This window comes from Pan paniscus, chromosome 16 (assembly GCF_029289425.2).
Source record: "Pan paniscus chromosome 16, NHGRI_mPanPan1-v2.0_pri, whole genome shotgun sequence".
Lineage (NCBI taxonomy): Eukaryota > Metazoa > Chordata > Mammalia > Primates > Hominidae > Pan > Pan paniscus.
This window is the reverse complement of record NC_073265.2, coordinates 90,860,574-90,887,257: the sequence shown is the minus strand read 5'-3', so window position 1 is coordinate 90,887,257 and position 26,684 is coordinate 90,860,574. Positions and strand designations below refer to the sequence as shown.

Genomic DNA, 26,684 nt, shown 5'->3' with positions numbered 1-26,684 from the left:
CACACCCATCAGAATAGCTGAAGTTACAGAGTTAAAAATGCCAACAAGGCTGAAGCTGGAAGCCATGAAAACCCTTACACACCGCTGGAGTGTGTATATTATTTCAGCCTCTTAGCATAACTGTTGGGCATTACTTATTGATGATAGATATCATACCCTATGTCCCAGCAGTTCCAGTCCAGGAGAAACTCATGCAAATGTGCATCAGATCCACGTACCAGAAAATTCATAGCAGCATTACTCAGAATAGCCCTAACTGAAAACAACTTTGATGTCTATCAACAGGAGAATAAGTAATTTATGGTGTAATACCTACAATGGAATTCTCTTCAGCAGCGAAAGCAAACAAACCATCTCTGTATGCAACCTGGATGGACTCCAGACATAATATAGACTCCATGAAACTAGGCCAAAAAAAGCATACTGCATGATTCTATTTATAGCAAAAGCAAGCAAACCGAATTTGTAGTGTTGAGTTCGCGGTTGCCTTTTGGGAAAGAGGGAGGCTTTCAGAATAGTGGTGTTTTGGATCCCGGTGTCGGCTACGCAGCTGTGTTCACTCTAGTCATTAATCACTCTGTAAATTCCTGATATGCACACTTTTATGTGTATCACATTTCATACATATGAATATTCAGAAGTCTAAAGGTCACAAGCTTAACCGCAAACCCTACCGTGCCCGAGGCCGGGCTGGACTTGCGGGGCGGTGGGGTTGTCCCGGCGACCTGCCCCAGGCGGGCCACCTAGCCCGGGATCTCACAGTGTAGCCCGGAGCCAAGGCCCAGGCCCGGGACGGGCACCTGAACTCCTGGACCCTTCACTGAACCCCACGGGTTCCCGCGACGGCTGGTGGAGGGAGGACAGTCACAGCTTCCCCTCCCACCTCGAGGTGCGCTAATGCATGAGAAAGTTCCCCTCGGGTGTTTCCACATTCGCCTTAACTTTTAAACACCAACGTCTGGAATCAGGGGTCCTCCAGACTCCGAACACACCCTAGGAAACAACCCAGAACTAGACACATCCCCTGTGCGCGCGCCACGACTTCCGGCAAGAACGCCCCCGGAGGCGTGGCTCTTCGATTGCTTCGGCCTGGCGGTCGAGCTGCGCGCGCACTCGGCGGCTGCGATTGGTGCTGCCTGGCGGCGGGGCGCGGGGCACGCTGGGACGTCTCGCTGGCGGGAGGCCACGGACTTTCCACAGCGCGGGGGAACGGGAGGCTGCAGGATGGTCAAGCTGACGGCGGAGCTGATCGAGCAGGCGGCGCAGTACACCAACGCGGTGCGCGACCGGGAGCTGGACCTCCGGGGTGAGTCCGGGGGCGTGGGCGGCCAGTCCCCAGGCGGCACCGAGCCGCCTTATTTTCCGCGCTTTGCCGCGTGCACCGAAGGCCGGAGCTTGGCCCGCGGGCCGGTTGTCTGGGCCCCGACCGGGCTGCGCAGGGAACGCCGGGCCTGATTCTTGCCGTTGTTGCCAAATGAGCGTCCCGTTAAGCTCTTGGGAGCCTTGTGTTAGCGCCGTGCCTCTTGACAGGCACGGGTGACTTCATTACTTCCTGGTGCATACTCGTGGGGCCCTGTTAGGCCTTGCTTGGCTGTCTCGCCGCTGGCTCTGGGGGCCCGGAAGAGCGGCTCATTAATGGTTGTAACGCAAGTGCAGGGCGAGGGATTGGTTCTTAATACTTGCCGCCAGATGATATTTTGAGCGTAGATAGGATATGTGTTCATTATTCCTAATGTGAGGGAGGAAACTAAGTCCCCGAACAACCGCGATTGTTTCCTCCAGTATTTTCTACTTAGTAGCTTTAATTGTCTGGCGTTTCCCCTATATGAAGACGTTTTAAAAATGGAACTGTGTCACCCAGGCTTGCACCGCCGGGTGCTGTGTGTAAGTTGTGGAAGCGCTCGCAATCATTCAGATTCCTGTACTATTTCAACCTTAGCAAGACTTGGTAAGTTACTGGGAGGGCAGCTAGCTAGTTGGCATTTCAGGAGATGGCTTTAAAAAGGACGTGATAGAGCAACTTCTCTGAGGATAAGACCATGCTGTCGTAGCCTGAGATTTGTTCCCATGGGGACCTATGGCCTCGGAGCAGCATCGCTGCGGGATCTGCTCAGATTTCTTGCTGACCTTTGGGAAATCCCAGTGTTTTGTGTTGTGTTGTGTTGAGATGGAGTCTCGCTCTTTCGCCCCAGCTGGAGCGCAGTGGCGTGATCTCGGCTCACTGCAACCGCCGCCTCCCCGGTTCAGGTGATTCCTGTGTCTCAAGCCTCCCGAGTAGTTGGGATTACAGGCGTGAGCCACCGCGCCTGACTGATTTTTGTATTTTTAGTAGAGACGGGGTTTCGCCATGTTGGTCAGGCTGGTCTCGAATTCCTGACCTCAAGTGATCCGCCTCCGCTGGCCTCCCAAAGTGCTGGGATTACAGACGTGAACCACCGCGCCCGGCCCCCAGTATTTTTATTTTGTTGAAATAAAGTTTCTTAGAGAAAGGTTCAGTTAAAGAGCAACTCACCACTGTTTTTTGTTTTTGTTTTTGTTTTTTTTTGAGACGGAGTTTCGCTCTTGTTGCCCAGGTTGGAGTGCAATGGCGCAATGTCGGCTCACTGCAACCTCCGCCTCCCGGGTCCAAGCGATTCTCCTGCCTCAACCTCCCGAGTAGCTGGGATTACAGGCATGCGCCACCACGTCCGGCTAATTTTTTGTATTTTTAGTAAAGACATGGTTTCTCCATGTTGGTCAGGCTGGTCTCGAACTCCCGACCTCAGGTGATCCGCCCGCCTTGGTCTCCCGAAGTGCTGGGATTACAGGCTTGAGCCACTGCGCCCGGCCCAACTCACCACTTTTGATGATCTCTGCCATTTCTCTTTATGGAGCATGTGCAGTGTTGAGAATACGTATTTTGATGCAGTACGTGTAGTACAGCTCTGAATTGTGTCCTTTAACTTTGGGTAAGTTCTTTTTTTAGTAGACCTTGCTTCTTCGGAATATTTCTTTTCTTATAGTGCCTAACACAATAATTATGCCCAAATTAGACAAATTAACATTTGAGTGTTCACAGATTTATTTCTGTATGTAAACCATCGATCTTCAATTCTGAATTGGATCTGGGGGAGGGGAGGGAGAACTGTCGTGATATGTTGAGGCTGCTCTGATGGGTGCTAAGAATCTGGCCTGTGGAGATGCAAGAGTGGAGAACTGTCGTCCACAGTGTTTGAACGCCGTTTGGGCACTGAGACTAAGCAGCTCCAAGTGTAAACTCCTGTTGTGCCGATTCCGCTTAACTAGCCCAAACGACTTAGAACAGCGTGAGGCACCTTGTAAATGTTCTTATAAATGTTAGCTGCCTGTATCAGCCGTTGTTATTGTCCTTGTCCTTGTTGTCATCAGATTGTAAGCTTCATGGCACTGGGGACTTGAGACTCGTTCAGCGTTTTCTCTCTAGTATCTTAAACAGCGGCAAGTCATGCGTGACCTGACATAGGTGCTAGGTAATACTTCCTGAATAAATCAAAGCCTGGAGTCAGATACTATGAAATACAGCTAATGCTTTAAGGGGCAACTGTTTAGTTATATTAATACCTCTTGTGTTTTTTTTTTTTTTTCTCCGTTTTATAGGGTATAAAATTCCCGTCATTGAAAATCTAGGTGCTACGTTAGACCAGTTTGATGCTATTGATTTTTCTGACAATGAGATCAGGAAACTGGATGGTTTTCCTTTGTTGAGAAGACTGAAAACGTTGTTAGTGAACAACAACAGAATATGGTACGTGTCTGTAGGGGAAAGTAATTTTTTCCCCTAGAGTAAATGTTGCAGTGTTTCCTGAAGAAGTTGTAGCACGTGCTACCGGTTAAACCTACATGTTTCTTTTTCTTTTTTTTTTTTTTATATTTTGAAAAAATATTTTTTCCATAATGGAAGCCACATTCAATACATGTTTTTTCTTAAAATGAGAAATGAACTTCACTTTTCCTATAGAGATCCAGAGATTAACCTGGCATTAGTCTAGTCTTACTTGTATCTGTTCAGAAATCATGTATTTTTATTTTCATGGTAAGTTTCTAATTAAAAACATGTTGCTTTGTATACATTTTGGCTTCTAAAACAATTATCAAAGGGGTCATAGTAAAAGGATATATAAAGATAACAATTATACTTTTGACTGAGCGTCTCTGCTTTTTTTTTTTTTTTAACTGCAGCTAATTTCTAGACTGTTACTTATTGAAATTGAGATCTTTTTTGACCCTGCCTTCATCAGCTCTGTGTAAACTTTATTGGAAAAAAAGCACTTGGTGTATAGATAATGTCTTTAAAGGTACTGGGTGGTGAGTGGGATTTCCTTCAGATAGAAATATTTCTCATAGGTTAACCATTCCCCTATAGTATAGTTGTTGTGTCTTGTACCTGAGCTGGGAATCCAGAATTATTTGTATTTCTGTGCTGCCTGCACAAAAAATCATGAAGTGAGTTAAGTAGTTTGTGCCACCCAAGAGTTGCACCTTTTCTCAGGTTCCACTAGATGGTATGACAGTAGAATTAGCCCCAGGCAGTGTCTAAAATCCCACTTCTGTTGCTGACCCTGTGGCCTCAGAAAAGGGTTCTTTTTGCTTTGTTTCCTCTTTGTCAGGGTGTTGGAAGAAGGATCTCTAAGTGTCTCTCTGTGATCCTCTGAGCAAGGAGGTAGATAAAATTGTTAGCTTATTTAATTTTCACTTTTACTAAGACTCTATTTTTATTTTAGCCGTATAGGTGAGGGACTTGATCAGGCTCTGCCCTGTCTGACAGAACTCATTCTCACCAATAATAGTCTCGTGGAACTGGTAAGTTGCACAGAAGGAAAATGTATTTGGTGGGTGGGGTTAAAGGTACTATGTGCTTCCTACAGAAAATTTACAAAATCTAGAAAATGATCTCAGTATCCTCTTTCTTGTCTTTTTCTTAATTCAGAATCTGGGCCTTTTGGGTTCTGCAGCCGTATGTTGCCAATATTTTCCTACTTTTACTTGACTTTTGACTTAGGATGTCTTGTTAGAGAAGTTCCTAATTTAGGTGCAGTCCAATGAATCAATCTTCTTCTTTATTGTAGCCCTTTTGATGTTTAAATTTCCCCTATTCCAGGGTTATAAACTCCTATGTTGTTTTCTACAATTGCAGTGTTCAATATAGTATCAGTAACTACAGGTGGCTACTTATAATTGAGATGTGCTAGAACTATAAAATAGACACTGGATTTCAAAGACTTAAGTGCAAAAAAAAAAAGTAAACTATCTCAGTAATTTTTTTATATCGATGTTGAAATGATAACGTTTTGGATAATAGGTTAAGCGGCATATTATTAAAATTAGTTTCACCTATTTTAACATGGCTACTAGAAAATTTTAGATTACGTATCTGATATGCATTAAATCTTGCTGAACAGTTCCAGTCTAGAAACCTTGTTTTACTCTTCACCTTAGATGAGCAATCCACTTGGAACTGTTTTCATGCTTTTTAAATTTCTGTTCTGTGTATCCAATTTTTAACATGATTGAGATACTGTGTATTGTTTTGTAACCTAAATTCTTCACTTAAACACTGGATGCTTAAATTTATATTGTAGGCCAGGTGCCATAGCTCATGCCTGTAATCCAAGCACTTTGGGAAGCCAAGGTGGGAGGATCACTTGAGCCCAGGAGTTCTAGACCAGCCTGGGCAACATAGTGAGACCTTGTCTCTCTCTATAAGTAATTTTTTTAGAAAAGCCGGGTGCAGTGGCTCATGCCTGTAATCCCAACACTTTGGGAGGCCGAGGCGGGTGGATCACGAGGTCAGGAGTTCAAGACCAGCCTGGGCAATATGGTGAAACCCCGTCTCTACTAAAAATACAAAAATTAGCCGGGCGTGGTGGTGGGTGCCTGTAATCCCAGCTTCTTGGGAGGCTGAGACAGGAGGATTGCTTGAACCCAGGAGGCAGAGGTTGCAATGAGCTGAGATCATGCCACTGCACTCCAGCCTGGGCAAAGAAAGAGACTCCGTCTCAAAAAAAAAAAAAAAAAAAAAAAAAGCCAAAAGTGGTAGCGTGCATCTGTGGTCCCAGGTATTCCAGTGGTTGAAGTGGGAGGATCGCTTGAGCCCTAGCCATCAATCGAGGCTGCAGTGAGACATGATCATGTCTCTGTACTCCAGTCTGGGCAATAGTGCAAGACCTCATCTCAAAAAAAAAAAAAAAAAAAAAAAAATCGTATAACTTAATTTTGTGACTTAACCTTCCTCCCGTATTTTCCTGATTGTTGAGAATGAACTGTGTTCCTTTCCTTGTGGACAAGGTCCATAGCATCCTTCAGATTCTCAAGGATATGCTTGACTACAAACATAAGAAAGCACTGGTCCATGGCCATGTCCTTTCTGAAGTGTGTGATGTATTCAACCCGAAATACATATTTATAGGCAATGTGTCTCATGATAGGTGCTGTTAGAGAAATTATAGTTGTATTTAAAGCTCTTTGCAAAAATGAAGACTACTGGGCTTATCAGTTATTGAGAGAGGTATGTTAGAATCTCACAGCATGATAGTGGATTTGACTATCCCTGAAGTTCTGTCGATTTTAGTTTTGTATATTTTGAAGTTGCCTTATTTGATACATACAAATTTTAAATTATTCATATCTTTCTGGTGAACGGAAACTTTTTATTATGTTGTGACCCTCAATCTCTATTAATGCTGTTTACCTTGAGGTTTCTTTTACCTCGAAACAATCTTTGTTTTGGTTAGTTATATACATGATAAATCGTTTTCCATCCAAAATTTACTTTCAGCTTGTCTGTACCTCTTGTAGTTTAGATTTCTCTCTTAAAAATTGTATGGTTGGAATTTTTTTTTTTTTTTTTTTTTTTTTTGAGATGGAGTGGCTGGAGTGCAGTGGCGAGATCTCGGCTCACTGCAACCTCTGCCTCCTGGGTTCAAGTGATTCTCCTGCTGCCTCAGCCTCCCGAGTAGCTGGGATTACAGGTGGGCGCCATCACATCTGGCTAATTTTTGTATTTTTTTTTTTTAGTAGAGGCGAAGTTTCACCATGTTGGTCAGGCTGGTCTCGAACTCCTGACCTTGTGATCCACCCGCCTCGGCCTCCCAAAGTGCTGGGATTATAGGCGTGAGTCACCGCGCCCAGCTCTGGTTGGAATTTTTTACAATCCAGTCTGAAAGCTCTTTTAAGTGAATTATTTATATTTAGTCTGTTTACATTTAATGTAATTACTGGTGTGTTCCAGTTTGTCTTCTCTCTGTTCTGGGGCTTCCTGTCTGTCCCACCCGTTCTTCAATCCTTTTTCTCTCCTTTATTGTAGATGCTCTCCTTCTGTCATTCCATTTTTTCTTCTGATGGTTTAGAAATTACTCTCTTTCAATCTTGAGTTAGCATCGTAGGAATTAAAACACATATATTTATAAAAGTTTAAAATTAAATGTTAAGATCACTGTACCATGACCTTCAACATTTAATTTTAAACTTTGACACCTTTACCCTCCTAATTAATACAGTACAGTGACCTTCAACATTTCAGCAGCCTTCGGGTTGTTACATATTTATTCTTTTTTGAAGCCCATCACTACATCGCCATTATGTGTTACACTGTGTATGTAACAAATGTTACCACTTTGTTCTTTATTCCTTTTTGGATCATCTTCAGTGGGGGTAAAACAGTATCAAGCTCTAGAGCTCCCTCTGGTGGTTTTTGTGACATATTTGAAGATGGCAGCTTGCTTTTTGAGAATTTCTGGCTCTGCGCTCCCTGTTTTTATCAGTACTTTTTTTTCTCATTGTGCCTCTTGCACACACACACCCCTTCCCCACCATCTACCCAATTTGCGCCTGTTCCAGCAGTTTCTCTTCAGGGCAGGGCCGTGTTGGGACATGATTTCTATTAAGAGTGAGGGCCCAAATTGCTCTTGCCCCTGCAGCCCTTATCACAGACCCCTGTAGTCATTATTGGAACATGCTGGTCTTGGGCCTGCTTTTCTCAGTCACTGGAGTTCTCCAGTTTGTAAGATGGCTCCTCGCCTCCCCTCTGCTTCTTCCTGTACAAAGGCCGTCACCCTGCAAGCCTTGTTGCTCTCAACATGGGTTGTCTCTACTTGTTCCTATTTTAGAGTTACTGCAGAATGTCTTGCCATCTAGCTTGGTTGTAGCTGGTAACCATAGGTTTTTGTTTTTTTGCTATCCTTATTGCACTATGTTTTATGGAACAATTGGAGAAGATTAAAAATTCACCCTGCCCACCGGGCGTGGTGGCTCACGCCTGTAATCCCAGCTCTTTGGGAGGCCGAGGCAGGCAGATCACGAGGTCAGGAGATCGAGACCATCGTGGCTAATACAGTGAAACCCCGTCTCTACTAAAAATACAAAAAAAATTAGCCGGGCATGGTGGGCACCTGTAGTCCCAGCTACTTGGGAGGCTGAGGCAGGAGAATGGCATGAATCCGGGAGGCGGAGCTTGCAGTGAGCCAAGATCACGCCACTGCACTCCAGCCTGGGCAACGGAGCAAGGCTCCGTCTCAAAAAAAAAAAAAAAATCACCCTGCCTTCTTTCCATTAATTCGATCATTTTTAAACTATACTATTCCTTGTCCCTGCAAATTTTATTTAAAGAGATTTGCAGGGGCAGCTAGGATAAATGTACCTTCTTTCAAAAGACACTATGCCTTTGTTGTTCTTAGATGCTGAAGCTGGCGCTAGCAGGAAAGCCCACTTACACCAAGATTCTGGCTTGCAGTTCCCAGTGTGAATAGGTTGCTCCAGAGTCCCATCAGCTTTGCCATTGTTTTCTTTTCCAAATCATGGCTCAGCAGCCACTTTGAGATTCCTGTAGGAAAGCAATTTTTTATCTCCTGCTATTGAGACAGAAGCTGTTAATGCCAAGATTTTAAGAAGCTCAAATGTATTCATCAGTAGAAATTATTTAAACATTTGTGATGTGCTAGTATTGGGCTTGTTGCTAGAGAGTAAAAATTAAGTAAATAATTAAAAGACAACTTGCTTCAAAAGCACTCTCCATTTCAGAATCTCAAAATAGCATGTGGTATTCGCGTTCTTACCTGTGGCTATTGCTTGACAGGGTGATCTGGACCCTCTGGCATCTCTCAAATCGCTGACTTACCTAAGGTATGGGAATTACATATTGTGACAAAATGAAGCCCTTTAAAATAACTTTACTTTTACCAGCCTTGACCTTAATGTAATCAGATAATTTAAAAATGTGGCACATATGCACCATGGAATACTATGCAGCCATAAAAAAGGATGAGTTCATGTCCTCTGTAGGGACGTGGATGAAGCTGGAAACCATCATTCTCAGCAAACTATCACAAGGACAAAAAACCAAACACCCCATGTTCTCACTCATAGGTGAGAATTGAACAATGAGAACACTTGGACACAGGAAGGGGAACATCACACACCGGGGCCTGTTGTGGGGTGGGGAAAGGGGGGAGGGAAAGCATTAGGAGATATACCTAATGTAAATGACAAGTTAATGGGTGCAGCCCACCAACATGGCACATGTATACATATATAACAAACCTGCAAGTTGTGCACATGTCCCCTAGAACTTAAAAGTATAATTTTAAAAAAAAGTGCCTTTTACAAAGAAAGATTGAATATATTTCCTTAATGTTAAATTGTTACAGTGTTGCAATGTGAAGAATGTGAATGTTCCCTTGATTTATAGGTTCCTTAGACTATTCAAACAGACCTCTTGAGTGCTGTGCCATGAACAAGTTTGCCATTGTGTTATTCCTTTTCTTGTAGTATCCTAAGAAATCCGGTAACCAATAAGAAGCATTACAGATTGTATGTGATTTATAAAGTTCCGCAAGTCAGAGTACTGGATTTCCAGAAAGTGAAACTAAAAGTAAGTAGTAATCTGTTGCTTGTGAGTCATTATAGAGTTGTGTGTTTTTCTTTATATTTTTATTACTGATTATTAAAATTGTCTAAATGAGTAAATTTTACCATTAGTTTGTAATAAAAGTGGGAGGGAAAATGTTACATCACATTTTTTTCTAATAGCAGAGTTTATGATAGAACTTTTAAGTTGGAGCTCTTTTATGTAATGCTGGCTATTCCGAAGTTCGCAAAGTGCTGAGGCCACAGTGAGCAGTCTTAGCAGTGGATTGTCTGCCTAGATACGCTCCCAGCGGAGAACTTAATGTAACCCACTTTCGTGCAGCTCCGTGTGTTAGAATGATTTTTCCCTTTATTAGGAATTCATTACTTTATTATTCATTTAATTGCCTTCTTAGTTCCCTGGGATCCCCTCCTTGGAGCTAGGAGAATGAACTTTCTTCAGGGAGCTTTACCAAAGAAAGAAGACTACTGTGTCTTCTCTTAATTTGAAATTGCTTTTTGGTATTTTCACCAGCCCGGAGTACTGTAGGAGAGTTCGCTTCCATGTCTTCTGAGGAATGCATCTAAATGCATGTGGTATTCCTATTTCCATTAACTCTGTGTGTGGTGTCGCTGTAGGAGCGTCAGGAAGCAGAGAAAATGTTCAAGGGCAAACGGGGTGCACAGCTTGCAAAGGATATTGCCAGGAGAAGCAAAACGTAAGACACGGATATCCAACTTAACTCTACTTCACCTTCAGAAACATGATCTGATCTGTCTGGCAGTTCGTCTCCTACAAAATTAACCAAAAACTCTGACATATTAATGTGGTATTAAATTTGAGTGCTTATAGTCCATGTACATCAATGGTCCATACATCACAAGAAATTTCTACCAGCTTAGCAGAGCAAATATTTCAGTAGTCAGTCTTCATGTGACACCATGTACATCCTATTTTCTATATAGGAAGATGAACTGGATGGTGTTTCTGAAGGAGAGAGTTCTTGTATCAGTTTGTTAACAAAGATAAGATACTACACTGGTTGAATTACTTTCAAAAGCTTTTGAAAGTAAAAGAGAAGCAACTTCTGTTGGTCTAGGTTTAACAGTTATGTTCTTCCCCCTCTTAAGTTTTAATCCAGGTGCTGGTTTGCCAACTGACAAAAAGAAAGGTGGGCCATCTCCAGGGGATGTAGAAGCAATCAAGGTAATCATGTGTTAGGATTCTTGGACTGGAATGAGCTAAGATGGGTTCAGAACACAAAGCTGGATAATAAACATGTTCCGAACATTGCAGATTTCATTTTCCCACAGTTATTAGCATACAGCAATATTTCTGTTTAAGGAAAAACTAGCATAAAGTTATCATTTGATCAGACTTGAAATTACACAAGCTAATTAATGTGGAGGCAGCTTTGTCTTTCTCATTTTCCAAGGTGCATTTATCACTTCGAACAGTTACTTACCTTGGTATGCTGTCTCAGTGTTTGCCTTAATTTTTACTTTCGAAGATTTGCTGTCTGGCAAATCCTTTTGACTGATCAGTAGGGACCCTCGTTTTATAATATTGCCTCCTTAAATTATTCAGTAACATAATTGCAAATAGTTACTTCACTTAGCTACGATTTTAGAACATGTGGAGTGATTATTTATAAGAAGGCCTGCATCTCTTCACCAATTTTAGAAATTTGTGGTTTGGCTTCTAGTTTTATTTTTGTGGGCCAATAACATTCTTCCCCCTACACCAAAGTGTTTAATGTTCCTGATGGAGAAGTTGCTGTGAATTTCTGTAGGTGATTGACACTTAGTTTTCTGGGTAGCTGATACTTGGTTGAAGTTAATCATCCATCTCCATTGCCCTCTGTCCTCCAGAATGCCATAGCAAATGCTTCAACTCTGGCTGAAGTGGAGAGGCTGAAGGGGTTGCTGCAGTCTGGTCAGATCCCTGGCAGAGAACGCAGATCGGGTGAGCAAATGGTGTTCTTTGTATGTTCAAATTAATGTTACACTCAGAGTGTAACTCACAACCATTTAGATGCCGTGACTCTGGAATGCCAGAGTAGTGCCTCCTTACATCAAATCTATGAAATCTCTTTAAATGCTCTTTGAAAGTAAAGTATTTGATGGGCTGGGTGCAGTGGCTCACGCCTGCAATCCCAGCACTTTGGGAGGCTGAGGCGGGCGGATCACCTGAGGTCAGGAGTTCGAGACCAGCCTGACCAACATGGAGAAACCCCATCTCTACTAAAAATACAAAATTAGCCGGGGGTGGTGGTGCATGCCTGTAATCCCAGCTACTCAGGAGGCTGAGGCAGGAGAATAGCTTGAACCCGGGAGGTGGTGGTTGTGGTGAGTCGAGATCGCACTATTGCACTCCAGCCTGGGCAACGAGCGAAACTGCAGCTCAAAAAAAAAAATTTTTTTTAAAGTATTTCATGAAGAAAGTTAAGTTACAGCACTGTGGGGGGTTTTATGTAAAAGTTGAAGCTAGCATTACTTCAGCCATGGAGTGCACTGAACACTAGCGATAGCCATGTGGACTTTTACCTATATATATTTGCGTGTGTGCATAATACCTCAGTAGTTAGGAACACAGGCTCTAGAACCAAGCAGTCCGAGGCCCAAATCTCAGCTTCACCAGCTCTGCCTTTGGACAAGTTTCTTCAAGTCTTTCCTCGTCTTTAAATCTGAGATAACAATAGTACCAAACCTCAAAAGGTTGCCGAGAGGCTAAGAGACTGAACATAGCACAAGGCTCAACATTAGCAAGTTTTTGATAAGTGGTAACTGTTCTAACATTTGAATGCCTACTTTATGCTAGGCAGCATGTGGGGCACTAGGAATATAAAATAAAAAAAATACTGAAATACATCTTACAAGTTTTGATATGAATGTAACTGGGGACAGCCACTTAGACTGCTGTCTTGGGGAAGTTTCCTAGGGAAATAATGTTTGAGCTGGGAGCTAAAAATTAAAAAGACATTTTTTTTTCTTTTTGAGTCGGAGTTTTGCTCTTTTTGCCCAGGCTGGAGTGCAGTGGCGCGATCTCAGCTCACGCCAACCTCCGTCTCCCGGGTTCAAGCGATTCTCCTGCCCCAGCCTCCCAAGTAGCTGGGATTACAGGCACCTGTTACCGTGCCCGGCTAATTAATTTTTAGTAGAGACAGGGTTTCACCATGTTGGCCAGGATGGTCTCAATCTCTTGACCCCGTGATCCACCTGCCTCGTCTTCCCAAAGTGCTGGGATTACAGGCGTGAGCCCCGTGCCCAGCCAAAAAGAAATTTTTTAAGACCAGTAATTCTCTACTGTATGGTTTGTGGGCCTCTGGGAGTCTGTAAGGTGAAGACTGGTTTTGTTGTTGTTGTTCTTGTTGTTGTTGTTGTTGTTGTTGTTGTTGTTTTGAGACGGAGTCTCGCTCTGTAGCCCAGGCTGTAGGGCAGTGGTGCAATCTCACCTCACTGCAAGCTCCGCCTCCTGGGTTCATGCCATTCTTCTGCCCCAGCCTCCCGGGTAGCTGAGACTATAGGCGCCCGCCACCACGCATGGCTAACTTTTTGTATTTTTTTTTTTTTTTTTTTTTTTTTTAGTAGAGACAGGGTTTCTACTAAAAACACATGTTAGCCAGGATGGTCTTGATCTCCTGACCTCATGATCCACCTGCCTTGGCCTCCCAAAGTGCTGGGATTACAGGCGTGAGCCACCGCGCCTGGCCGAAGACTGTTTTCATCTAATAACACCAAGGTGTTACTTGCTTTAGTATGAACATTTGCACTGATGGAGCAATAGTGGGTAGAACTGCGGGTACCTCAGTAGGAGTCAAGGCAGCAGCCTAAATAATAGCTGTTACATTCTTCCCTGCTCTGCACTCCCAGTAGCGTGCATACCAGTTTCACTTAAGAGTGTCCTGGATGCAGCAGTAAAGATAATTAAATATCACTCCTCGGGCACACGTCTCTTTGATATTCTGGGTGACAGAAAGGGGGTGCACATGTCTGCATTCTTGAGTTAGGTGGTTATCTCCATGCACTGGTGCAGTTGTTTCAGTTGAGAGGCAGCTACCTGTCTTCTCAAACATGATGAAGTGAGCCTGTCACTTCAGGGAAAACAATTGAAAATTCAAAGTTTGAAGCAAAAATTAAAATTTAGAAAACTTGTATCCACTGCCGTAACCTGCCAGCTTCCCAGTACTTTAAGACTTTTCTGGGGAACTCAATAGTAATGTTATGTGCATGTGAATTAATGGGTGTGACATTTTTGATGTTGTGTAATTACATGGCTCAACGTTTGGAAGATCTGCAAAGTCGGTGAACCACAGTTTTCCAAATGATACGAAATCATGTACGGTTAAAAGATTTGTTCAAAGTACAAGATAAACCAAGTAAGAGTATGAAAAGTTCATTGATAAGGTTTCAGACTTTTACACTGCCATCTAACCTTGAGGAAGCTACCATTTGTCAAGTTTTAGCGTAGTATCTAAAAAGAGCATCCACCATCATCTGCACAGGCTGTTAAAATCTTCCTCCCTTTTCTAACTGTGTGCCTGTGTGGCCAGATTTTCTTCATGCCCGTCAATCAAAATGCCGATTGCACAGGATGGAATGATGAAACCAATACAATAATTCAGCTGACTGATGTTAAGTCAGACATTAAGTCAACAGTAACAATTGTTTCCCAAACAATTGAAGGAGTGACAACTTTTTTTTCCCCCTGGAATACATTGAGCAAAATACCTGCCATAAATTGTTGAACAAATGTAACATTTTTTGGTAGTTGTTGGCATATTTCCCTAATTTAGAGACAATAAAGTCATTGAACTGTTGCCAGTATCTGGCATGTAGTAGGTGCCCAGATGTTTTTGAGTATTTCTGGTTTCTTTGCCTACGGTAGTGCCATGAAAAGCACATGAGTATAGGCTTTACCTTCACCAAAAATGAATTATTATCAACTACAATGGGAGGCAACAATTTTGAAATCTTTGTGACCCTTTTCCTTTGAAATTGAGCATCCCTTCCAGTACCTGCCAAAGACAGACTAGACCATCCCTGGACGATAAGCTCCTCAAAGGCAGGTGCTGCTTTTGATCTTTTTGTACCTACTTCAGTGTGTAACAAACAGTGGCCACAGAACAAACACTTGCATGCTAAGGGAATGGATTCTCTAAAATTGATACTACTTTTGCTTTGGTGGTTTTCTTTAGGGCCCACTGATGATGGTGAAGAAGAGATGGAAGAAGACACAGTCACAAACGGGTCCTGAGCAGTGAGGCAGATGTATAATAATAGGCCCTCTTGGAACAAGTCTTGCTTTTCGAACATGGTATAATAGCCTTGTTTGTGTTAGCAAAGTGGAATCTATCAGCATTGTTGAAATGCTTAAGACTGCTGCTGATAATTTTGTAATATAAGTTTTGAAATCTAAATGTCAATTTTCTACAAATTATAAAAATAAACTCCACCCACTGTGCTACCAAGTTGTGTGTCATCATGGTGCATTTGCAGTGAGGTCTAAGGACACGTTGAAATTGCAAATGCAGGAGGGCAGCGTTTTCTCGGTAGGCTTCCTGGGCTGGATTAGCGTCTGGCTCCTGCAGTGTCGTGACACATGCCAGGAAGGCCGCCTTTTCCACTCCCACATAGCCCTTCTGTTAGTGCAGACTTACCTGTCGCTCCGGCTTCTGATAGCACAACTGAAATGATTCCATTTTTGAAATTGATTGGTGTGTCCCACCAAACCTGGCTATGTTTTTTGTTTTTTTCTCCCCCCCCAGGCTGGTCTCCAACTCTGGCTTCAAGTGATCCTCCCGCCTTGGCCTCCCAAGGGAGTACAGGCCTGAGCCACCATACCCAGCCTTTAGTTTTATATATGTACATAGTTAACATAAAGGTCATATGGAGAGTCTACAAGAACATTTGTTGAAAGGGGCGTAAGTTACTCATATTTGAAGAACACTACTGTTTCATTGCCATCTATCTGATCCCCCTTAGCCACGACAGTCTTAATCCCATCTTGTTGCATATACTTTTGTGAAAAGCTTGGCACTTTATCAGTTAGCTCTTGCTGCAATAATGCTGTATAACAATCCACCCGAAAACTCAGGGTTTTGTTTGTTGTTTTTTTTTTTTGAGACAGAGTCTTGCTCTGTCCCCCAGGCTGGAGTGCAGTGGCGTGATCTCGGCTCACTGCAAGCTCCGCCTCCTGGGTTCACAGCATTCTCCTGCCTCAGCCTCCCGAGTAGCTGGGACTACAGGCGCCCGCCACCACACCCGGCTAATTTTTTGTATTTTTAGTAGAGATGGGGTTTCACCGTGTTAGCCGGGATGGTCTCTATCTCCTGACCTCGTGATCCGCCCGCCTCGGCCTCCCAAAGTGCTGGGATTACAGGCGTGAGCCACCGCGCCCGGCCAAACTCAGGGGTTTTAATCAACAACACTATTATGTAGTTGGCTCTGCTTATCACTGTAGGTCTGGATTAACTGGGGTGGCTTGGTTTCTTTACAGGTCTCAGATAAGCCAGCTCACCTGGCAAAGGCACAAGAAGTAAACACTAGGAGCTTCTTAAGGCCTACCTACACTCAAAACTGACACACTTATTTCTGCCCACTTGATATTAACCAAAGCAAGCCACCTCGCCAAGTACAAAGTCAAAGGATGATGGGGAAATATACTCCTTTGACCTTGCCATAGCAAGGATATGGCTGTGAGAAGGAGTGACGAATTAGGGCCACTCGTTCAGCCTCGGCCAATCATTTAGCCTACAACAGTCAGTGACAGGTGGCAGCCCTGGTTACTGTCCACCTTTGTCCTCTTTTTGCAAATCATACCTGAGCAATTACATTGAGCAAAGTGTTTGTTGAAATACCTTTCCAGTTCTAGACAAGCCAAGCCAGGTGAGGTTATAACACCTGATTTAAGGGACAAAGGTAACAAATTCCTGGCTAGGATGAGTAACTTCTATCAATAGGACCATAAGATCAATGTGCTAGGAACTGAAAAGCCATCATCCATGCATTCAAATAATATCTATTAGATTTTAGTGGAATATATGCATTATATGTATATACGTATACAATAGTTCACAATAGTGTACAAGGATACTTTGGTTTTCTATATGCTTAGAATGTGTATTATTTTCATGAGTTAATACTGGTTTCCATTTTATATCGCAAAGTCCTGAGTGAAAAGGATTGTTGCCTTTTTTTAATGATAGAACCTAAAATGTTACAATTTATTCCATCTTTGTGATTACAGACATTACAGGATAAGGTAGCTAAACAAGGCAAATAAAGCAAACGTTCCCTTCATTTAATCAGATGCAACATTTTGGCATTTTTATACTGTGCACGTTGACTTGAATTCATTGACATGGATTGAAAGCCGGCAACAACAAATCTTTGCAATTTAGGATCTTCTTCCATAACTAAGTTTTGTGTTTTTTTTTTTTTTTCTTTTCTTTCTTTTTTAGACAGTCTTGCTCTGTCATCCAGGCTGTGGAGTGCAGTGGTACAATCTTAGCTCACTGCAACCTCTGCCTCCCAGGTTCAAGCGATTCTCCTGCCTCAGCCTCCCTAGTAGCTGGGATTACAGGCGCCCGCCATCACACCTGGCTAATTTTTGTATTTTTAGTAGAGACAGGGTTTCACCATGTTAGCCAGGCTGGTCTTGAACTCCTGACCTCAGGTGATCCATGCACCTCGGCCTCCCAAAGTGCTGGGATTACAGGCGTGAGCCACCGTGCCTGGCCAAATTTTTTTGTAGAGATGGGATCTCGCTGTGTTGCCCAGGCTGGTCTTGAACTCCTGGCCTCAAGTGATCCTCCTGCCTCAGCCTCCTAAAGTGCAATAGGATTACAGGCAAGAGCCACCACTCCTGGCCCACTGCAACATTCTTGAAGCTCTCAAGTCTTCATCTGACACCTTGTCAAGATGGGGAACTCTTGTGTTAAACCATCCTGTTAAGTTACTATATAAACATAAAACTGCTCCCAAGCATTGATTGAAACTGTTTTGGTATGAGTTTCCTGAGAGAAAAGTGAGGCCCTAACCATTTTTTTCCATGAACTGTGACCCCAGTACGGTATACCTAATGTCCTTCACAGCCTAACAAAATAGTTGAGGCAACCCTGCTCATCCTGTCTAGTTTATCAGTATTTAGATGTAAGGCAGATTTAAAGCTAATCTGGGACTGAGAATTGCAACTAATTCCATAGAAGTCATTCAATTTAGCACATAAATGTTCCTGCAAGATGCCAGAGCAAGTGAGAAATCATCTGTAGCAAAGCAAAGAGTGGTGATGGCTCATCACCTTTTACAACAGAAAGGCAAACATGAAGAAGGAAATTCTCCCTCCTAAAATTCCTCATTAAATCGATAAGCTATCTTCACAGCCTTTATGGATAACATCCAGAGTCCTCGGTTCATTTGAGGAGTCCATTTTCAAGGTGGCCAACAGGGAAGAAGAGCTTTCAGGCTTCTCTTTGCTATGGCTCATGAATGCCAGGTCCCCTTTATTGCTTTCTGAACACACCGCTGGGAAAGCTTGATGAGGTCAGTGCTCAAATCCCTGCAGCTGTCCCCCTTGAGGAACTTCTTGGCAAACCTGCATTGAAGAAACACTGATTGCGTTCACGCTTCATGTCATGGTTTGCCTTCCCCACACTGCTCCTGGCGACAGTGGTGACGCAGCACTCGGATGTTGTCACCTGTTCATTATTTTTTCAGTTCTATTCCCAATTCCCAACCCTCCTTTTGAAACACAGCTAGGTATGTGCACTTCAAATGCTCCAGAAAAACCCAAGGTCACATTTCAAATAGGATGGTTATGGTCACCATAAAGGTGGTGACGTTTGAGTGGTGGAAGAGGGTGCGGGACGGCGTTGCAGGCAGAGGAACACAGCCAGGACACTATTATAAGTAACTGTGATCGTGTCTTGTGGTGATACAGTATAATTCAAACACAGGTTAGAGCAGTTACTATGATCGTTCTTTCCTAAAAGGCTTTGATTTTGGAGAAAGAACCTTGAGGATCGGTGGGGACTTTCTTGGCCTGAAAGGTATCACCAGCAGCAGGAGCAGGAGGCTGCTCACATTTCGTGTCTTCACTTGGGGTGGACTTTGGCTGCAACCCTCAAATGCTGGGAGTCGTCAACCAACTGAGCCCTGTTGTCCAATGTGCCCCGGGCAAGGATGTGGGTGCAAATCCTGCTTCCGGGCGACCACTGACTTCCTTGGCTTCAGTGTCCAATTAGCAAAAAAAAGAAAGAAAGTAGAAATTCGGTAAGAAATCCGTGAAAGAGGTCCGTCCTCCACCCCCGACTCAAGCCAAGAGATAGCACAGAACGTTCCCACACGCGCTGTCCCGGCCCCAGCGAGCGTAGCCGGGATTTCTCCCCCGCCACGCCCCTCGGCCACGCCCCCCTGCGTTTGGCCCAGCGACGGGGCGGGGTCGGCCTGCGATTGGCCGGGACCACGAACGCGTCCGGGCGCGCCACGTGTGCGTAGGAGCGCACCGGAAGCGCCCGGCTGGAGGCGCGGCGGCCGGGCTGGGCGGCGGCGGCGGCGGTCATGGAACGCCAAGAGGAGTCCCTGTCCGCGCGGCCGGCCCTGGAGACCGAGGGGCTGCGCTTCCTGCACACCACGGGTGAGTCGTTGCGGGGCAGCAGGGCGCGCGCCGCCACTTTTGCGACGCGCAGCCATGATCGGTGGGTCGTCCTCCGCTGCACCGGGCGCCGGAGCCTGGGAGGCCTGGGAACGGTCGGGCGTTGGCGCTTACGCGGACCTTGGGCAGCAGGCCCGGACCTTGCGCGGAGGCTTCTCGGGAGCCGCACTTCCCTGGGCGGCTCGGCTGTCCCTTGTTTGCGCAAGTCTTTTTTGCGAACCAAGCCCTTCCTGTGGTAGTTACTGGGGTCACTCGGGCCTTGGCGTTTGCCTTTGGGACCCGTCCCACACAGCCCCATACACGCTCCTGACTCCCCGCGCTGTCACCCCTTTATATGTGGCTCTGAAAGGCCTTTGCCTTCCTGATTCAGATTAGTTGCTCTTCATTCTTCAAAACCCAGTTGCTGTGCCCTCCACACTCTAACTGCCCCCGACTCCCCAGATGGTTGGGAAGTCTCACTTCTCAGTGATCCCTGAATTGTCGCATTCTTGAGTTCGTGTTTTAACGATCTACTTAGGAGGCTTTTTCCTCAGCCTAGACCATGAAGGCTTTGAGGGCAGGAGTTAACACTTTGTGTTTGTTGAGTCTTATGGAAAGGTCAACTAGTAGTGTCATTTTTAGTTTTTTGAAAACTGTTTTTCTTTTCAGTGGGCTCCCTGCTGGCCACCTATGGCTGGTACATCGTCTTCAGCTGCATCCTGCTCTACGTGGTCTTTCAGAAGCTTTCCGCCCGGCTAAGAGCCTTGAGGCAGAGGCAGCTGGACCGAGCTGCGGCTGCTGTGGGTTAGTGCCTGATAACCGAAATGAAAGCGGTGGTTTTGCACCTCCTTTATATTAAGAGTTAGTCTCTTAGTAAAAGTAAGAGGGGCCACACAGGAAGACTCTGTCTCTATTTAAAAAAAAAAAAAAAAAAAAATAGCCGGGAGTGGCGGCAGGCACCTGTAGTCCCAGCTGCTCAGGAGGCTGAGGCGGGATAATCACTTGAGTCCAGGGAGTCAAAGCTGCAGTGGGCTATGCTCGGGCCACACTACACTCCAGCCTGGGCAATTGATTGAGACCTTGTCTTTAAAAAAAAAAAAAAAAAAAAAAAAAAAAAGTAGGAAGTATATGGTTCTCGGCGGGGCGCGGTGGCTCACACCTGTAATCCCAGCACTTTGGGAAGCCGAGGCAGGCGGATGACTTGAGGTCAGGGGTTCGAGAACAGCCTGGCCAACATGGTGAAACCCTGTCTCTACTAAAAATACAAATATTAGTGGGGCGTGGTGACGGGCACCTGTAATCCCAGCTATTAGGGAGGCTGAGGCAGGAGAAATCGCTTGAACCTGGGAGGTGGAGATTGCAATGAGCTGAGATTGTGCCACTGCACTCCAGCCTGGGCAACAGAGTGAGACTGTCTTTTCTTTCTTTTTGTTTTTTTTTTCTATGAGATGGAGTCTAGCCTTGTCGCAAAGAGCGAGACTCTATGAGTAGACATTATGAATAGAAATGAGTTCATTTCTATTCATAATGCTATTTGGAAGGATTTTTCTTTTCTGTAGAAACAAATACTTAAGAATCTTCTGCGCTAATTAAGGGATGGATAATGATTTAGAAAACTTTATATTTCCTTGGTAGTCTTCCAGGATTCTAGTCAACCTAGAGACTGTGGGTGTCACTGAGGTATCCAAGATGTGCTCTGTGTGGCCACTATCCCAGGCTTTATGAATCGGAATTGCTCAGGGGAGCTCAGAAATTGGCATTTCTAACAGATTTCTGGTGATGTAGATATTTGGGGCTAAAATCCGTGGCTCAGCAACAGACCCCTGCCCCCTGAAGCAGTAAAATGTATGCAGAGGGATTAGGAGTATTTATGTAAAAATATGTTGTTTCATTGTCTGATATCCATACCTCTTTATACTTTTAATAATATGGACACTCAAAAGTTTCTATTTTATATTGTACACAGTGCTTTATCTCCATTTTTTTCTGACATTTTAGAACCTGATGTTGTTGTTAAACGACAAGAAGCTGTAGCAGCTGCTCGACTGAAAATGCAAGAAGAACTAAATGCGCAAGTTGAAAAGCATAAGGAAAAACTGAAACAGGTGTGAACTGGTTTCAGTTTGAATGTGTGCACAGAAATTGTCTGAGGTTTAGCGGCTAACGATGCCTGTGTGTGTGTTGTCTATAAGCTTCTAGGACCAGGTCCTATCCCATTAGATTCAATAAGCATTTCAGTTCCCACCATGTAAGTATTGGTGATATCAAGAAGAATACACGATTGTTAGGGAACACTAGATGTGTGAATATGTTACCATGAAAGGTCCAGAGCACAAAGGGAGGGACAGGCTGGAGCAGGGAGCATGTGAGTGTGTGTGTGCATGTGCCTGTGTCTTCCCCATTACCAAAAATGTCCTGACAGGAGTGAGTTTCAGAAGAATGGAGTCAGTAATCTTTTTCATGAAACATTTTGCTTTCTTTAATAGTGTACAAAAACCAAAGCTGCTCTATGTGAGTTAAACTCACACTACCAGATCACAACAGTTTTATTAACTAAAGAAAACGAAGGTGAAGTTTGTCCTGAAAGACATTTAAATTAAGAATTATCAGAGTTAGCTTTGTCTTTGAGAGAAATGGCAGCTTCTGAATTCTTTCTGTAAAATGTGATTGTTTCTCAGCTTGAAGAAGAAAAAAGGAGACAGAAGATTGAAATGTGGGACAGCATGCAAGAGGGAAAAAGTTGCAAAGGAAATGCAAAGAAGCCCCAGGTGACTGGAGACCTTGGCCGGCTGGCATGCGGTAGATGAAGATTGCCAAGTAGAATGTTTTAATTGCTTCTTACACTACTGTGTGTGTTCAAACAGGAGGAAGACAGTCCTGGGCCTTCCACTTCATCTGTCCTGAAACGGAAATCGGACAGAAAGCCTTTGCGGGGAGGAGGTAAGCACCACTGATGTCAAATGTTAACAGATTTTCATCACTTACAGGATATAGTTACCTTTTAGGAACAAGATTGTTTGTTTCTTTGTCCATAAATTAAGACTAATTCCTTAGGATTGTGAAGATTCAATAAAGGAAACAGATGCAAATCACCTCCTAGGTCCTCACTAAGTACTTAGAAGGATTGTACTTATAGTATTCTAACTTGATCCTTCTGCAGCCCTGTAGAGGGAGAGCTAAGTAGGGTGAGGAATTGTCTGCTAATCTTCAGATGAGTGTCAAGGAGCTGGAACACAGTGGTTTTGGTCTTTCTAGCCGGGACCACCTTGTTTCTTGCAAATAACAAGGAGTAGCAGACAGATGCTCATCCAAAGCTTTTTCTTGTGTGCAGCACTGCCCCGGGGACTCTGGATGATGCCACAGCAGTCTGTCTTCATCCCATCCCTGAGAATTTCAAATCTGGGAAGATGGGACTCACAAACGAAAATAAGCAATCCTTGGTGATTCTGGCTAAGAGTTGCAAGTTACTGCTGAGGAAGGAAAGAACAAACACACTAGAACACTGTAGGAACCAAGGCGGAAGATTTTGTATCCTCCCTAGGAGGAGAGGGGCACCGCAGAGGCCCTGATGGTGTCTTTGAGGACTGAGGAAAGACTGGGGCATGGGCTCCAAGGCAGCAGGGCCACAGACTTGGCTGACCTTAAACGCTGAGCTGTAATCCCCTTTGTGTCAGAAGACTAAACCTGGCTTGCTGTAGAGAAGGTGATGCATCTGGAAAGAAAATGCTATTTTTAAATGGTCCTGCCGGAAGCTTATTTTTAGACACATAGAGGTGATATTTAGGAGAGGAATGGAAATCGTAGAAGATGGAATGCGGGGTGTGCTTGCCTGCACGGCCTCTTTCAGCGTCCCCAGCATTTCTGAGCTGGGACTTTGACTAGCCTGGCTTTACAAATAAGGAAACTGAGGCACAGGGTTTAATTGCCCAAAGATTCCACTGTAAGGAGTAAAAGTAACATTTAAGTTCTGGCTGGCCCTAGAACCTTAGCACTCAACCAGGTTACCAGTTGTGCACTGACTTTGGGAAGCTCACGAGGGAGTGGGGTGGTGGGGGGTAGGGAAGGATACAGATGACCCCGTTCTGACTGGTAGAAGTGACAAGTTTGACTCTTTTGATTTTTTTTAATCTGTTTTCTGTAGCTTGAACAGCCCTTATTTGAATGTATGAGTTTTAATAAGCACTGTGATAGGAGGATTCATATACTTAAATCAGGCCCTCTTGAGAGAGTTTTTTGGTGACCCTTTTGCATGTGTTTCGAAGGTTGGGACAAAGAAGCTGAATGACTTTTTTCCCCACCAGAAAATCAGTTCAAATGGCAATCACAATATAAAGGTTTTTTTTTTTTCACATAGCTAAAAGGTTTTTTTAAATGTCCCTTCGGATCTGTATCTTTGCAGTGCTTTGTGTGTCACTCTCATAATTTTATTGTGGATATACAGTGTTCCCAGATTTTCAGATTTTTGTCAATGCTGTTGTGCTTCTTTTCTGTCCTCCCAGGTTATAACCCGTTGTCTGGTGAAGGAGGCGGAGCTTGCTCCTGGAGACCTGGACGCAGAGGCCCGTCATCTGGCGGATGAGGCTAAGAATCTTGTTAGTGTCACTTTTGACATTAGCAAGATGAACCCTTAACCCTCGATTCAATTGCCTTACGCACGCTTTTCACAGTGACTAGCCAAGGGGAGGTGGGGTTGATTTCCGTTCCTAACTACACCTGCATATGTCAGGGCTCCAGTCAGCAAAAGGTATAGATGTTGCCTCTAGGCATGAGGTCATTGGTCACATTCTACTTGGAGACAGTGATTGCATTCATTGATTTCATGGTTAATTGCTAGTTGGTAGGTAAAGGCCTCTAGATGATTAGCAATCTTGATAAAAGAGGCCTAGTAATGTTCTTTTGAGGTTAGAAATCCTTGCTGCTAGGACAGTCTCTGTGACAGGTTGCGTTGAATGATGTCTTCCTTATCAATGGTGAGCCCACCAGTGAGGATTACTGATGTGGTCAGTTGATGGGGTTTGTTTCTGTATATTTATTTTTATGTACAGAACTTTGTAAAAACGAAGCTATTTAAAAAACGAGAATAACATTTTTAGCATCTTTATTCAAGGAGATTTATGGACTTCAATTTGTCTATCAAACATTAAATAGCTTTTTATTACAACCTCCAACTATTACTTATTTCTCTATTTATTATTACTCACCCAAAATAAGTCTGGCAAGTGGCAGACAGCTGCCGTGATTTTGAAAGTTGACAGACTCCTTGGGGTTCATCCACAAAATTGGGTGCTTGGAGTCGAGTTGCCGAATTACTGGGATAAAGAAACATCGCGCCTCAAGGTTCCTCATAGGCTGACCAGGTTTCTACGTGACCTCTCAGTTATTCCCTTACGCCATGACTCATCTTTTACGCTCTTGTCCAGAGGCACTATCAGCAGTTTTGGATAAAGAGCCAAACAGTAAATATTTTAGACTTTACAGGCCACATATGATCTCTGTCACATAGTCTTAGGTTTTTATATTTTTAAAGGATTGTTTTTAAAAAAGATTCTCTGCTCATGGGCTGGTTTTGGGCTGAATGCTGTAGTGTGTGGACCCCGTCTAGATCATCAGAAGGAAAAACATTAACCTTCAGAATAGGGGGTAATTAGCTACAAAAGTACTATAGAATGGTCTCATACATAAATTAGTCAACATTTGTTATCTCCTGCAGGTAGAATATTCCGTGGTTGCTTCTTGACCAAGGGAAATACAGTCTGGCTGTGCGAGACTTAAAATCTCTTGAGGAGCGCACTGGAGAATGGCTGAAGGAGAGGAAACAGGAGCCTTGAGCAGTGTAATTACAAACAAATAGGTTGGCATAGTCTTAAGTCTTTGAGTCTAGAGAGATTTGAGTTTTGTTTTGCCTGTGGAGGAAATTGGGGGTTTCAGGTCAAAGAGAGGGTCAGTGGAAACAAGGGTGGGCCTTGTGAGGTGTGGGGAAGCCCTGGGACCCTCACTCCCCTTCCGGTGTGTAACTGGATTGCTCCCACCAGCACAGAAGATCTACGACGTGGGAAATGGTATACTTGGATTAAAATATTTCATCCAGATTTGTTTACATCTAGAGAGAACCCCTTGTAGGTTATAAGGAAACTTTTTAACATTCTTCCTTGAATATATTTTCTGTAGCTGAAAATGTTTGTGAAGTGGCTGTCAACTACACATTGCATAAGGAGAGGGGCTCTGGGTCGGGGTTTCATATGCAGCAGAGCAGCTCCCTTGCTGCCGTCCATCAAGAGCCCTCAACACGAGTTTGTTATAAATAGAAATAAACGACAAAAAGTAGAGGGGTATGTTTAAGTTCACTATTAGATGTGACTGACTACCTTGAAACCTGATTTTTTTTCGTGGGAAGAAACAGTGCTTGAATTCTGCATGCCCCCTTGCATCTAGCACCTTTTGGTGGGGGTGGAAGGAGGGTGTCAGGGAGAATGATTAGGAGATAATGGAGGGGAGGGGAAACTTGCATTGTGTAATAGCATTGAAGAGCACTTACCACGTGGCAGGAGTGTCCATTTCTATTTGATCCCCCTAGAATCCTATGAAATGGGTATGTTACTAACCTTGGTTTTTGGAAACTGAAGCTTAGATGGGCTTAGTAACTGGTCCACAACCCTACTCGCTGTAGTCTTCTTCATCCTTGTGTTCATATTAGCCAAAGGCCTTAAGTCATCAAGGTGTGGGAAGCTTCTTGCAGCTAATGAAACAGTTATGTGGCCAGGCACAGTGGCTCACGCCTGTAATCCCACCAGCCAAGATGGGTGGATCACCTGAGGTCAGGAGTTCGAGACCAGCCTGACTAATATGGTGAAACCCTGTCTCTACTAAAAATACAAAAAATTAGCTGGGCATGATGGCATATGCCTGTAATCCCAGCTCCTTGGGAGGCTGAGGCAGGAGAATTGCTTGAATGTGGGAGGTGGAGGTGGAGGTTGTGATGAGCCAAGATCGTGCCATTGCACTCCAGCCTGGGCAACAAGAGCAAAACTCCATCTCCAAAAAAAAAAAAAAAAAGTTATATGAAGTAATAATACAGTGAAAATCACATTACAGATCTAGGGCATTAAGCATTTCAGAAAGGTGGACTGAGCTTGCCAGGGAAAGCAGGTCTTGGACCTTTCTTGAAAAAATGAGAAATTGGGGGCAGAGGTGC

General features: G+C 44.0%; 2 protein-coding genes across 2 annotated transcripts; both read left to right on the top strand.

Annotated features, from left to right (window-relative positions):
* Positions 1–1,116: 1,116 nt before the first annotated feature.
* SNRPA1 (small nuclear ribonucleoprotein polypeptide A') lies at positions 1,117–15,329 on the top strand. The gene is made up of 9 exons (XM_003828436.5): positions 1,117–1,306; positions 3,616–3,763; positions 4,740–4,818; positions 9,089–9,135; positions 9,781–9,883; positions 10,498–10,577; positions 10,990–11,065; positions 11,731–11,824; positions 15,057–15,329. The coding sequence occupies exons 1-9, from the start codon at positions 1,225–1,227 to the stop codon at positions 15,113–15,115; spliced, it is 768 nt and encodes a 255-aa protein (XP_003828484.1). The 5' UTR covers positions 1,117–1,224; the 3' UTR covers positions 15,116–15,329.
* A 3,978-nt stretch (positions 15,330–19,307) lies between these two features.
* On the top strand, positions 19,308–25,816 carry SELENOS (selenoprotein S). The gene is made up of 7 exons (XM_014341605.5): positions 19,308–19,495; positions 20,162–20,296; positions 21,491–21,597; positions 22,171–22,260; positions 22,357–22,432; positions 23,992–24,084; positions 25,203–25,816. Exons 1-6 carry the CDS (start codon positions 19,420–19,422, stop codon positions 24,069–24,071), a joined length of 564 nt encoding a protein of 187 aa, XP_014197091.3. The 5' UTR covers positions 19,308–19,419; the 3' UTR covers positions 24,072–24,084; positions 25,203–25,816.
* The last annotated feature ends 868 nt before the right edge of the window (positions 25,817–26,684 follow it).

Excerpts from the sequence above, each read along its gene's own strand:
- SNRPA1 (XM_003828436.5), top strand. The coding sequence starts at position 1,225 with ATGGTCAAGCTGACGGCGGAGCTGATCGAGCAGGCGGCGCAGTACACC. Across the intron at positions 10,578-10,989 it reads ATTGCCAGGAGAAGCAAAAC|TTTTAATCCAGGTGCTGGTT; the intron begins GTAAGACACGGA and ends CCCCCTCTTAAG. Across the intron at positions 11,066-11,730 it reads GGGATGTAGAAGCAATCAAG|AATGCCATAGCAAATGCTTC; the intron begins GTAATCATGTGT and ends TCTGTCCTCCAG.
- SELENOS (XM_014341605.5), top strand. The coding sequence starts at position 19,420 with ATGGAACGCCAAGAGGAGTCCCTGTCCGCGCGGCCGGCCCTGGAGACC. Across the intron at positions 21,598-22,170 it reads ATAAGGAAAAACTGAAACAG|CTTGAAGAAGAAAAAAGGAG; the intron begins GTGTGAACTGGT and ends ATTGTTTCTCAG. Across the intron at positions 22,261-22,356 it reads GAAATGCAAAGAAGCCCCAG|GAGGAAGACAGTCCTGGGCC; the intron begins GTGACTGGAGAC and ends GTGTTCAAACAG.